Source organism: Eleutherodactylus coqui, chromosome 13 (assembly GCF_035609145.1).
Source record: "Eleutherodactylus coqui strain aEleCoq1 chromosome 13, aEleCoq1.hap1, whole genome shotgun sequence".
NCBI classification, from domain to species: domain Eukaryota; kingdom Metazoa; phylum Chordata; class Amphibia; order Anura; family Eleutherodactylidae; genus Eleutherodactylus; species Eleutherodactylus coqui.
The window spans coordinates 24,687,813-24,700,180 of NC_089849.1; the positions used below are offsets into that span (position 1 = coordinate 24,687,813).

General features: G+C 46.7%; 1 protein-coding gene across 1 annotated transcript in view; it reads left to right on the forward strand.

Annotated features, from left to right (window-relative positions):
- Positions 1-12,368, forward strand: part of MAPT (microtubule associated protein tau) — a 49,304-nt gene that overhangs the window by 34,516 nt on the left and 2,420 nt on the right. Inside the window, exons 8-11 of the mRNA XM_066585911.1 lie at positions 1,454-1,725; positions 2,227-2,319; positions 4,601-4,682; positions 6,566-6,678. Of these exons, the coding sequence (XP_066442008.1) occupies positions 1,454-1,725; positions 2,227-2,319; positions 4,601-4,682; positions 6,566-6,678 (560 nt within the window). The remainder of the gene's footprint in view (positions 1-1,453; positions 1,726-2,226; positions 2,320-4,600; positions 4,683-6,565; positions 6,679-12,368) is intronic.

The window sequence follows — 12,368 nt, forward strand, 5'->3', positions numbered from 1 at the left end:
TGTCCCACTACCCTAGTATTCATAACTGCTCCTTCCCACTTCCCTAATATACACATCTGCCCCTCCCACTTTTTCATTAGTCATAGCAGCCCCTTCCCTGTTTTTCCATTAGTCACAGCAGCCACTTCCCCCAATGATCACAGCAGTTTCACACCACTTCGTTATTTGTCACAGCAGTTCCTCCAGCTTCCACAGGAATCACACCAGCTACTTCCCATTTCCCTAATATTCAGAGCAGCCCCCTTCTACTTCATCAGTTGTCACAACAACCTTCTGATACTTTACCAGTAGTCACAGCAATCCTCCAACTTTCAAAATAATTACAGCATGCCATTACCCCAGTAGTCACAGCAGTCCTGTCCCACTTCCCTAGTATTCACAGCTACCCCCTCCCACTTTCCATTAGTCACAACAGTCCTTCATACTTTCCACAGTAGTCATATCAGTTCCTCCAGCTTCCACAGGGATTACAGCAGCCACCTCCCATTTCCCTAGTATTAACAGCAGTCCCCTCCTACTTCATCAGTAGTCACAAGAGCCTTTTCCTCAAAAGAATTACAACAGCCCCCCTCCCCCCAATTCCCTAGTAATCACAGCAAGAATGCCCCACTTCCCTAGTATTTACAACAGTTCCCTACTACTAGTAATCACAGCTGCCCCTCCCACTTTTCCATTGGTCACAGCAACCTCCTCCCAGTTGACCAGTAGTCACCTCAGCAGCCGCCTCTTCTTCATCAGTAAACACAACAGCCCTATCCCACTTCCTCAGTAATTACAGCAGCCCCCACCCACGTCTTCAGTAGTCCCAGCCGCCCCCTTCTAGTTCCTCAGTAGGCACAGCAAGTCCCCCCCCTCCACTTCAGTGAATGACGCCATCTAGCTCAATGCGTTGAGTAGTGGGAACAAATACCCCCGAATGCATAATTGGTAGGAAACAAAACCCAGGGTGCCAGGGCCAATTTCCTAGCCACCCTGACAGCCGAGTTTTATCCTGCCCTGTGTTTTTATATATTTTGTGTGTAGGCAGGGTCGTAACTATAAGAGATGCAGGGGATGCGGTTTGCACCCGGGCCCAGGAGCCTTGGGGGGCCCATAAGGCCTCTCTTCTCCATATAGGGAGCCCAGTACTATGAATAAAGCATTATAGTTGGGGGCCCTGTTACAGGTTTTGCATTGGGGCCCAGAAGCTTCAAGTTATGTCTATGTGCAGCATCGTTTAGGTATGGGTACGGGTACAGATACAGATAGAGGGGGGCCCCAGCTCACCTTTTGCATCAGGGCCCCTGAGCCTTTACTTATGCCCCTGTGTGTAGGTTTTATTATGTTAATATATGGAGTATCTCTTTCCACCACCTCTAGCATAATAATTGGTTAATATCAGGTAATATGCTGATGATGTAATCCTTTGATGATATATTGATCTAACATGACAAAATCACCAATTTTCTCCTAGCTGAATCTCCAAAATCTGGTGACAAAAGTGGATATAGCAGTCCTGGATCACCCAGTACACCAACAAACCGTTCCCGCACACCCTCATCAAATATGCCTCCTAACCGGGAGCCCAAAAAGGTCGCCGTTGTGCGTACTCCTCCCAAATCCCCAGCCTCGGCCAAGAGTCGCCTTCAACCTCTTCCCAATCCAGTGGTGCTCCCAGACTTGAAAAACATAAAGTCTAAGATTGGTTCGATTGACAACATTCGGCACCAGCCAGGAGGCGGCAAGGTATCTGAGCACTAGTACTATACTGATCGAAGGAGGGTTCTAGAATAAGGCTGCTTTCACACAAGAGTATTACGGCACATTTTGGTGCCCATCCTATGGACGAGTGTCCTAGCGCGATGGCGGGTATAATAAACCAATCACACAACATCATGGTTCTCTCTGGGTGCGGCTTAGTTGACCCTGTGGTCGGGCCAGGACCATAATACTCTTATGTGAACATGGCCTAAGACTAGCTGGGTGGAGGTTTGGAAAGGCATGACGGTGGAGGGAGAATGGGAAGGGTGGCAGTAGAAAATCCTTTAAAGGGTCAACGTGCCAATGACTCTGACTGACTCCTTGTTTCTCCACCTCTCCTGGCATCACATCTGTAATTGCCTCACATCTCCATGTACTTCCACACATCATTACATCCGTCCATTTACTGGCTTTTTTGCATCTGCTGCCCCGTTTTTCATTTTGTGTTCTGTTTCCCCACCCGCACCGACCCCGTTCCTCTCATAGGTGCAGATTGTCCACAAGAAAGTGGATCTGACTAATGTCCAGTCTAAGTGTGGATCCAAGGACAACTTGAAGCATGTCCCTGGAGGAGGAGCAGTGAGTGAAATCCTCTATCCGCAGAGACGCTAACACCCAATAACCAACATGCCCAGATACAGGCGCTATGGTCACAGCACATCATGCTTCTGCACTGCTTGCATGCTGGCCTTTGATTTACTAATTTTAGCTGCTTGCACCACCCAGCGTAGGCAATGTTTACACTACACTGTAAGAATCAAAAGTGGTATTTATTTCCATATGTTAATACTATTGTGGGGCTCCTTTGGCCCCAATGGCATTGGATACTCTCTGTGACATGCTTTCTACTAATAACTGATACACTTCAGCTGGTATTTCCCTCCATTCATCCTGCAAATGTCTAGCTAGTTCTCTCAAAGAAGATGGGCGCTGATCATATTTCCTGGCCCGACGTTCCAGTTCATCCCAAAGATGTTTGTTCGGACTCTGTGCAGCCGGTCCAATTGTGGAATATCCATATCCTCAAACTGGCGTCAGACTGCGCTTGATTTGTGACAAGGAGCGTTGTCTTGTTGGAAGTATGGCCGACCATTCCCAGAGTATTACCACATTGTCGGAAGCATTATCTATAATGTGAAAGTACACATAGAACATTCTTGTATTGCTCAACTGTCCAATGACAATGCTCCTTGCACTATTGTAGAGGGGCCAATTCATCATCTTTGAGAGAACTTGCCAGATGTTTGCAGGATGAATAGAGGGAAATATTAACTTTTATGAAACATTAGTAGAAAGTTTGCCACAGAGAGTATCCAATGTCATTAGGGTCAAAGGAGCCCCACTAAGTATTAGCATATGGAAATAAATATGACTTTTGATTCTTGTTTATGTGTTACTTTTGGTAGAATAGTGTTTATGTAAAGCTCTCAGAAACCAGCACCAGTAAGCAGTTCTGGTACCGTATCGTTTACAATTGTCCTCTATGGATATGCAGATGAAGTATCGTACATAAGAGGGCTTTTTCACACTGAAGAAATTATCCCCTACATGTCTGCTTGCTGGGGGTCTGGCCCTGAGTATACGCTCATTCCTCAGCTGATCGGATCTTTTATGTGGGCATACATACGCTTCACATGGCTTCACACGGGCGTATGTGCATAATCCCTCGTGATATCGTGACCTTTACTGTATCGCGTACGTTTTTACGCATTTCACTGTACTTTTTGCACTGCCGGGGACCCTTCACATCGGTGCGGGGTACCCTCGTGCTGTGATCTAAAAGGCTGTGCAGCCTAATTAGTCCCTGGTGTTTTTGATTACCCCATGAAATTGCACAGTTCATTGCGCAATTGCGTGGGGATCGGGTGATTCCTATGGTGCAAGTGTGCACCAAAATAGAGCACATCGCGTTTGTTTTCTTGCATGCGTGAAATGCCCGCGCAAAAGCGAAATAAGAAAGAACCCATTGAAAACAATGTGTTATATCCTCTGGGCAATGCGTGCTTAAAGGTGCTCGTGTGACGCCGCCCTCAGGGTGCTATTACACCAGTACTAGCCGCTAGCACTAACCATTCCCTGAGAATCGCCGGGCTGAACCTGCAAGTGCATGAGCAGCCCGGCAGTCAGCACCCCTACACAAGCATTACCGAGTTATGGCGGACTTCCACAGGTAGTCAGTTGGCACGTGCCCCACATAACTGCTTTCTGCAAATCAGTTTTCCTTTGCAAAGTTCAAATTTAATTTATTTTACTTTTGCATGTATGGAAATACTCAATTATATAACTTTTAGCCTTCATGCAACCTTTACCACCTATATGAATATAATCAAAGTTGCAAGAGGGTGTTAAATCAAGAATGGGTGAAGATGGAAGCCCTCTCAGTATTACAATATTATATTCAATTGTTACAGCTTGAGCCGTTATATACGGGTGACAATATAGACTTTATTAGGGCTTCCAGACTCCTGGGTGGCTGCATAGCTTGGCATTATGCCCCTATGGAAGCTGGGTTGTATTGCTATAATAGCCGGCCACCGTCACCCCAGAACTAGTCAAGGACTTGTATGTCCCGGACATTTCTTGACACTAGACTATCATATATATTATTTTGTCACTCTGACATCATTTAACCTCCTGCTTGAGGTGCTTCTAAACTGCATCTTTGGCCTGCACAACTCACAGGCAGCCATTTTGGGGGCGGAGCTATAGTTATGGTCCTGGAATATGGCTATCTCGCTTCTCTCTCAAAATGTCTTCCTCCTAATGTGCTTTTAAATTCTTTGCATGTGCCGCTGATTCCTAACCTTTCGCTAGGTGTTTGAGCACCACGGCCGCCTCTTACATGTTCTCCGCTCTACAGGTGATGATAACACACAAGCCAGTTGATCTCAAACATGTGACTTCCAAGTGCGGATCTATGAAAAACATCAACCACAAGCCAGGTAAGGCCTCCCACGGCGTTCTACCACATTGCAGAAGTTACAAACGAAAGCACGGAGGACTAACTTTTAATAAGTTCTCTATCACCTGTATGAAAAGCAAATAGTGATAAATATTCTTTTTTATGATCTATTTTTATTTTTTGATATATATATATTTTTTAATGCTATTGTCTGTACATGACTATCGGGGCGGCCATCGTGCCTGGGTTGCTGTTAAGAGCATTCAGAGATTTACTTTATAGCAGCCTCATGGACATAGGAATCTGTAGTATAGGATTGACTTCTATAGGAGAGTGTTGTGAGCATGTTCTGTGACCTATGCAGGGAGGGGAAGAGGTGAACCTTGACCATCACTTCTTGTGACTGGTGGATCTTGTGATCTCCATATATAGAGGCTGTATTCACACAGCTGACATTCTCGCCGACACGGACAGAACTCACACGAAAAATAAACTTTTTTCCATTCATGTAAATGGGTCTGTTCACATAAACGATTTTTCACTCGATGATTCGAGTTTAAAAAATGGCTGTATGGCTTATTGAATGGGACATGTAATGTATGGTGTCCTGGATTTGGCACAGTACACGGACGGAGTGACTGTGTAATTTGAGCCATGCGAGTTGTGCCCAAATGTCTCAGGTGCAATTTGCTGTCGGCCGTATGAATATGGCCTAACTAGTATGAAAAATAGAAAGAACAGGAGGAGCAATCCCGGATAGGTGTCTCGAGGTCTGAGGTAGCTTTAAGAAGGCTGTTGGCGAGACTAAACTTTAAATGGAAGTGCCACCAACTAGGTAGATACCTTCTCTAAGGAAGGTGTGAAATGTATTGTAGGGTAACCATAAAAACACCTGGTACATGGCGCAAACTTCCAGTGAAGAGAATTTTGGCACATGCTAGAGTTAAATTACTTTTATTATAAAAAGAAAAGCAGCAGCAATGAAACGCGTTTCGAGGCAACGAGCCTCTTCATCAGTCAAGCTGAGACATACGCAGTTATAGCTGCACCCAACAAATAATTCAGATCTGAGTAAATTGTTGATCAGGCACCGATAGTAGCATATGGACTGTTTGAGCGCTGGCTTGTGTAGGCATGGTGATTTTTAAAATAGAAGAAATTGAAATAAGTGGGTGTGTGTGTGGGGGGGGGGGGGGGGGGGACAGGCTGGACTAGACGGACATATCTCTTTTTATCGCGTAACATACTAGGTTACAAAATGGCCAAAAGTCTCTTCACTGCCTGCGGTGATAATGAGATGTCTGCTGAGAAGTTTTGTTCTGTACAGAACAGGAAGTGCCAGACTAGTATTAGACTTAAGGCCCATTTACACAGGATGAGTGTCGGGCAAACGATGCCCGCCACTTGTCCCTGCGTCTCTGCGCTGCCGTGCTCCTGCACGGGAACTAGCAGGGCTGGCTCGCACATGGAGCGGCCAGCAGGGGGCCGGGCAGTGTAGGAGATTTCTCTCCTCTCGTTCCCTGCCCCTCTCCATTCACATAACACAGCGGCCGTTCACTATTGAACGGCGGCTGTTTAAACTGCACGATGAGACACAGGGACTAGTGGCGGGCATCGTTTGCCCGACAATCGTCCTGTGTAAATGGGCCTTTAGTAGTTTGTGTGAAAACTGCAGGATTTCAGGATTGTGACATTGAAAATGAAAAAAAAAAGCAACTAATCACCAAAAATTCTTAAAAAACATGTTTAACATAATAACCTGATTTTTCCAAAAGGTCATTTTCTGACGGCATGTTTCCTTTAACATGCACAGACATGGTGTCCCTCCTACTAATTTACATAGGTTGACACTTAATCCATATTTTCTTGCATCTCGCTATTGTGTCCACCTGACTTACCCCCTTCATCCTTCCTCTCATGCAGGTGGGGGAAACATAGAAGTAAAATCTGAGAAACTGGGCTTTAAGGATAAGGCTGAATCCAAGATTGGCTCACTGGAGAACGTCACCCACACCCCCGGCGGAGGAAACAAGAAGGTATAGAGCGTCGCCGGCATACTGGGAAGCAGGAAACCTGGGCAGTAAAGGGATGTTCGCTGTCACCTCCCTCATGTCTACCGTTCCCTCTAAGTTGTCGGCTCCGAAATACATGGAGTTAAAAATCTCACCGTGTATACAGGTGCAGTTGCTATTGCGCTCATTGACTATATGAGGGTAGCGCCGCACGAGGCGGATCGCGGAACATCCACAGCAAATTCTGCATTTTTTTGTCGTTGGGGATTTTGATGTGAAAATCTTGCAGATTACACCCACTACATTGCGAAGGGTTAAATCCACGATGACAATCCGCAGCAGAAATCGACATTCAGGGGATTTCCCCAACGTGCGGGGGAGATTTCTTGAAATCTCATCCACGTCTTGGGCTGCAATATATGCTGCAGATTTCCCGCAGGATATTCTGCAGTGGAAAAGGCGCATCCTGCGGATGTATCCTTAGAATGGTGTGTTAACTCTTTCCTCTTCAGAGTGCACAGCTTAGAGGGAACACTATTAAACATGCACAAACAGGACTGACCAAGTTGTGACCCTATCTGGTATGTTGGCACTGCCACTTTAAAGGGCTTGTTCCACTTCTAGCGGTCTTGCTGCAGGAAACAGACAGCGCCGTACGTTGGGCCATGACCAGGGTCGGTACTGCAGGTTGAGTCCCATTCACTTCAATAGGACTCAGCCTGCAGTACCAACCCGGGCCACTGTGCAATGTATGGAGCTGTCTGCTTCCCGAAGGCGCCAGTGCTGGAGGACTTGGTCCATGATGTATGACTCCCACATTGCTCTCATCAGCCACCGTTTCGCATGACTTCTTGGAAGGACAGTTTTGGACTTCTTGCTGCTGCCCAGGTTTCTGCACTTTATGACTAACCTATCTTCTGATGCTTCTTACAAGTATTCTCTTCTAGACTCGTGGAGCGGGCTCTGGCATTGTAAGTATAGCCGCAGGGCTCTGCTCCACACTCTTCTCTCACTCTGCTTTCCCGGTATCTCCAGACACGGGGTCTGCTCCATCTGTCCTTAAAACTGATCGGCTGGATTTGCACCGCACTCTTCACCTTGCAGAACAGTTTCTTGGTTTTGCTCTGCACTTTTTCTGGAGAGCACTTCAAAATCTCTGCTTACCTTTTTGCTCACTTTTTGCACTGTGCAAAACTCAAATTTCTCAGTTTCCACGCTCTGCGAGACCGGTCTCTTTTTCTGCTGCCTCAGACGGTACCTTCTGCGGATCTCCAATTCCTCAGCTACTGTTACTGACTTGTTACCTTTCTCTCTCGCCCACGGCTTACCCTCCTGCAAACTATGGGGTCAAACATTGCTTTTTACATGAACTTGCTGAAGTATCTTAGTAGTTTGGAGATAAGAACCAGATCGCTTTCCGAAAAGGCGCCACTGTAGATGCAGGTTACAACTGGTACTGCAGCCAAATATAACATTTCAGCCGTTGCAGAATTACTTTAATTCTTCCATTTTCCGAGCACTAACCCTTACGCTACATAGTTTTTGTAAAAAGCAGTGAAATTCCCCTTTACACTAAGTGAAACCCGTCGTCCTGCGCCTTTCACGTGGGCCATCGGTTCACTAGTCCAAGGCATTCCCGTCATTTTCCAACCTTGAAAGCCAAATATGTTTCTAACATTGGTCAGACCAGATAACATTCAGCAAGCCTATCAGCACTCACTAAGGGGTCCGCAGGATCCCAGCCTGATTGTGTGATGGCAACCTAAGGTGACCCTCCGGACCCCCAGACAAACAATGATCCATTAGTATGCATCATTAGTCTAACCTGCTGGAGTGGCCAGCGCCGTCCACATGAGCAGCAGCGGTCAGTCAGCAGCTTGTAGTGTCATAGACTAATGATGTACCGTGTGCATCAGGTAGTCGGAGAAACGGTGCGGACAGATCTGTTTAATGCCGGTCATTTCAAGTTATGATCATTTTGGGGATCTACTTTTTAGATCTGCTGTCTTGTACTGCATAAGGCCATTGTTAACCATGGCACTTGCCTGCAGTCACCACTAGGGGCAGCATAGTAGCTCACTTAGGCCGGCTTCACGCGCATGTTTTTGCGCTCGGTGCGCAGAGTATAGATCCCAATGATTTCAATAGGCTCATACATATTTCTGTATTTTGCGCACGCATTTCAGCTACGTACACCAAAGCCCCCATAGAAGTCAACGGTGGATACACAAATGCACAAGAAAAAGAATACATAGAACGCATTAGATGAGTTAGCCATTTCATTCGGTGCATCTTTGTGTCCCGCGCATAAATGAACATGCCCTTCCAGCCGAAAAAGCGCAGTATAGTAGCTGATAAGTGCGCAAAAAAAGCCTTGTTAATGACGCATATACGCTTTTCAGCTTTATATGTGACTTGCACACAGAACTCAATAGTAAAGGTGTGATAAGGCTCCCTCTAGTGGTCACTATAAGCAGCTACAATTTTCGATACAGGTAATTTGAAGCTTGAGGCTAATTTCACACAAGCGAGTGTGAAATCACGCTGGTAAACTTGGCCCGATATCGCAATCACCAAAATGCGCTTTTACTGCATCACTTCAGGGAAGCGGCGATCCTCCGCCGCGGCTGACTGTTTTCAGTGGGAAACATCGCATTGCACTCGCGTGCACATAGCATGCGGTGCGATGCTGACACCGGCCCCATTAAAAGCAATGGACGATGTGAGGGCACGCCAAAAGACGGGACGTGCCGCGATTCGTTTCCCACATTGCAATGTGGGAAACAATCACTCATGTGTATGACCCCATACAAAAGAATGGCGCTTATTCATGCGTCTCGCAACGCACAAATCCTGTGAGAATCTCAGCCGTGTGAAACCGGCATTGGGGTGTATTTACGCAAATTTCCTGTACAAATCCTGTCCGATCGCGATATGGGCGGAACTCACAAAGGAAAAGAACTCATTGATTTCAATCCGGCCCGGGAGTCCGAGATAGAAAAGTCGCAGCAAGTCCTACTATTGTCCAAGAATCGCCCGTTATTTCCTACAGGAGCGTGAAATATACCGCCCCGCACTGGCATGCCATGTGATTTGCATGCGAGCGCGATGCGTCTATTCCAGGCCTGCGGGCAGAGCCGCGTGTGTTTGTCCCCACGTGTGTATATTCACTGGAGCTTTGGACTCTGCGGGATTATAAACAGGATGTGGATTACTGACGGGAGATCACTGATGATGCAGCGTTCCTTCATATCTGCTGGTTTCCACACTTAACCCTCTGCTTTCAACGCACTTCTCATGGCGAACTAGTCCTTCCTCCTGTCCTCGTATATTTGTAACCTCACCTCATCCTTCCCCAAATCATCTTATCACCTTCAGAGAGAGAAAGGGAACGCCGAAAAGTCAAGGGGAAGCGATTCCCCTACAAACGGGCTCTACCTGGGCCTTCCACCACCCCCCCTGCCAGAAGAACTAGAGGTGCCAGACTCACTGTGCGAAGAGCTGAAGAGCGGTAAGTGGCGTGCAGCAGAGTGTGCTTGTCCTCCAAATATGTGCAAATATAAAGGGGCACATTGACCAATACCGTCAGACTCAGACAGCGCAGATTTAAAGGCCATTTACACGGACCGATTATCGCGCAAACTAAAATGCGCAATAATCGTTACATCTAAATGCAAAAGCCATCGTTTACTGTTCGTTTGTCGCTCACATTCAACCAGCATAAAACTCATCGCTGGTTCGCTCACTTCTCGCCGCGTCTATACGCCCCCCGCTCCGTGTTTCACATTGAATGGGAAGCACTGGGTGAGGAGTTAGCGCCAAGTGAGCAAATCCGAACGGTGATCTGCCTGTCTAAATGGGCAGTAGACAGTCTTTGAACACACCAGATTTTATGGTTTTGGCTCATAATTCCCAGTCATTGTTACAAGGCTTGTTAAAAGGTCTGACACTGACCTGCAGGAATGCTGCTTTCCACTAGGTGGTGCTGTAGAGGCGTTGTTCCATCTTTTGCATAATTGTCACAGTGACTGCTGGATGGTAAATCTGATGCATCTATAAGCCGTCTAGTCTAACTTTATCCTATTATATTAGTTTACGCTAAAAAGTGCACTAAAACTTTGGCGCCGTTTTTGGCGAACAATAGGGTATATTTACTAAGGCCTGTTTCGCCAGAATTCTGGTGTAGAAAACTAGGAAATTTTGGTGTCAAATCAGAGTTGCACAAAAAATATTGCAACTTTGTGGCGTTCCGCACCGCCCTCACCACTTTGTCATAAAATTTTAAAAGTGGGTGGGGTTTGTCTGGAGGGGCGTGGCCACCCAGACCAATACATTTATGTATAGTTTACAACAGAAACTGGCATAAATTGTAGCAGAGCAGCGGCGCTCACATGACCCGGTGTCAGGTCATCATCACTCCCCTGCAGTAAGTGAAGTTCAGTGGGGACCGGTGGGCCAGCAGCGGCGGCTGGGAGTGCGGAAGGGCGAGTAGGAATTCTGTTATTTTACTACTGCAGGCTGAAGAAGTTTTTGAACTAAACTCTGTCCCTTTAAGAGCGGCGTTTCGCTGGTGTTAGTAAATTTACACAAATGTCACATTTAGGCTACACACACTTTTCCACCAAGACAAGTCCCTTTGTAAGACATGGCGGAAAAGTGTCTAAACTGCATCATGAATGTGATATAAAGCATATTAGACAAGTTGTTGGCACGTTATGTGTCAGAAAGACGGTGAATTCTCAATAGCAAATCTGCCCCAATGTCAGCATCACAGGACCGCTGGACTGAGGGCGCATTGAGATGAAGTATTGGTGGGCTTCTTCCATCTGGGAAGGGTGGTGTATGAAGGGAGGATATCTGTATATATGTCCAACCGACCCAGGGTCAACTGTGATGTCACAGTCATGTGATTAGGGGTGGAGCATGTAACTCACTCGGGTTGAAGGACCTGTGATGACATCACCTTCATGTGATCATTCAGAGTTACATGCCCTGCCCCTGAAGGACCTGTGATGATGTCACCGCCATGCAATCAGGGGCAGAGCATGTAACTCACTCACAATGACAGAACTGTGATGACACCACCGCCATGTAATCAGGGGCGGAGCATGTAACTCACTCGGAATGAAGGACCTGTGATGTCACCACCATGTAAGCAGGGGCGGAGCATGTAACCCACTCAGGATGAAATAACTGTGATGACGTTACTGTCGTGATCAGGGGCGGAGCATGACAGTGATATCATTACAGGTCCTTTATCGCGAGTGCTGTGCTGCTTGTGGTCCCTGTTGTATGGGATAAAGAATGGATATAGCAGAGCTGTGTGACGCATTACGCCACCAGAAACACTGGTACTATAATTTCCTAATAATTACTAGTCAAAATACTAACGACCACCTGACCATCTGTGCATGAGTTACATGCTCCGCCCCTGATCACGACTGTGATGTCATCACAGGTCCTTCATCCCTGTGCAGATACCAACGACCACCTGCTTGTGAGTGATTTACATGCTCCGCCCCTAATCACATGACAATGACATCATCACAGCTCCTCCAGCCCTGTGCAGATACTAACGACCACCTGTCTGTGAATTACATGCTCCGTCCCCTACTCACATGACGGTGACGGTCTGTTTGCCTCTCACGAATGAACACTCCTTGCGACCACAAAAAAGTTGTGCTGAGGTGCACACAAATGTGCATACACTTATG